Source organism: Arachis ipaensis, chromosome B04 (genome assembly GCF_000816755.2).
Source record: "Arachis ipaensis cultivar K30076 chromosome B04, Araip1.1, whole genome shotgun sequence".
Taxonomy (NCBI): domain Eukaryota; kingdom Viridiplantae; phylum Streptophyta; class Magnoliopsida; order Fabales; family Fabaceae; genus Arachis; species Arachis ipaensis.
This window is the reverse complement of record NC_029788.2, coordinates 128,685,790-128,687,632: the sequence shown is the minus strand read 5'-3', so window position 1 is coordinate 128,687,632 and position 1,843 is coordinate 128,685,790. Positions and strand designations below refer to the sequence as shown.

General features: G+C 30.6%; 1 protein-coding gene across 1 annotated transcript in view; it reads left to right on the top strand.

The window, feature by feature from the left end:
• LOC107635403 (UDP-glycosyltransferase 83A1-like) overlaps positions 349-1,843 on the top strand; it is a 3,231-nt gene continuing 1,736 nt past the window's right edge. Inside the window, exon 1 of the mRNA XM_016338876.2 lies at positions 349-941. Coding sequence (XP_016194362.1) covers positions 458-941 — 484 coding nt within the window. The 5' untranslated portion in view covers positions 349-457. The remainder of the gene's footprint in view (positions 942-1,843) is intronic.

The following is a 1,843-nucleotide window of genomic DNA, read 5'->3' as shown; positions in this document are numbered from 1 at the left end:
TTTTAAATATATATATTATTTTTTAAAAACATCAAGAAGATAAAAAATTAATTTTTTTTTTATTTAGAAGTTAGGAGGAAAATTATGAGAATGAATTACTGCTCTAAATCATTTTTGTAAAATTTATATCAAATTAAAGAGAAAAGAGAAGATGAGCCCAAGAACATGATGTACATGTGAAAAAAAACATCTCTAGTTTCCTATACATAAATTAGGAAAAATCTAGGGGCCAGCAACTTTGTTAAATTCTGTCCAGCATGTAACCAGCAAAAAAAAATGAGCCATTGGATAAAATCTCATACCAATCTCACACCATTAAAACCATGATTGATGACTATTTGATGGCTACAAATCACAAAAGTTGCTGGTCCCTAGCATTTCTCTATAAATTAAATCATCCTCAAACATCACTTAACATTTCTAATTTCTCTTAGCCACACAAAAATTCTCCACAAGGATGGGTCTGAAACATGTTCTAGTTCTGCCATTTCCAGCACAAGGCCATGTGAACCCTCTAATACACTTATCACACAAACTAGTTCAACATGGCTGCAAAGTTACCTTTGTCAACTCTGAGTTCAACCACAAGAGAGTCCTTAATGCAATCAAGAATCTTGAAGGTTCAAAAATAGAACTAATGTCAATCCCTGATGGGTTAGGACCTGAAGAAGATAGAAATGACTCTGGTAGTTTGATTTCAGCAACGCTGAGAACCATGCCTAGTGCTCTTGAGAAGCTCATAAGGGACATTAATTCCATGGATGGTGGGAATAACAGAATTACATGCATAGTTTGTGACACATATGTGTCATGGGCCTTGGAAATTGGACAAAAGCTTGGAATCAAAGGTGCTGTTTTCACACCTACATCAGCAGCTATTGTTGCCTTGACCAATAACTTCCCAAAACTCATTGAAGAAGGAATTATAGACAGTGATGATGGTAAGAAATTAAATATTGCGAATTTACTTGTTAAATTGAATTTGCTGCAAATATATTTTTACCTATGAATTTTACTGCAGCAACATTTTTCAAAAATCACACTTTTTCTTTATTTGGCTAATGTGTTCATCTTACAATGAAAATTAGGAGAATTTATCTATACTAGGTGATGATACCTCGGGAAATTTATGTATTTTAAAAGAATTGTGCTTAATTAGAATTAACACTTTGTGTATACCTAAAATGATCTCTGAAATTATATGTGTGTTTTAATTTAGTTTTTAAAATTTTAATTTATTCAATGTGTCTCCCAATTTGACATATATGACTTACGTTAGTCTCTAGTCCTGGATAAAATTTCTGGTTCTAAGCATTTGCTCGAAAGACAAAGTTTCCATTTCTATTTTAAAAATTCCTAACCGATCCGAACAATCTAAGTAATTGGTCTAAGCAGCGGTTTTTGTGTCAGGAGTTGCTTAGTCCGATAACAAGGGCCACTTAGACCAATTAATTGGATAGTTGAAGATCAGTTAAAAATTTTAAATTGTAAATGTGTATTTTGTCTTTAAAATAAATAATTAAGTATCGAAAATGATATTTACTTTTTTAGTTAATTCCTTATTTTACATAAATACACAAAATAGGGTGAAAATTAATTGGATTGAGTCTTGTGATGGAAAATACCAGTGTAATTTGAGTAAAATAACGAACTATAAAAAAAAGTATAAAAAACCATTTTTTTAGTTAATCAATATTAGTTAATTTTTGGCAACGAGTTATAACTCAAACGACATAGTCTCCCCATATTCACTTAGAAGTTACGAGTTCGGGTCTTCCTATCTTTGGTAAAAAAAAAAATATTACTTAATTTTTTCTTAATTTTTAAATTTAGAATTTAAGAT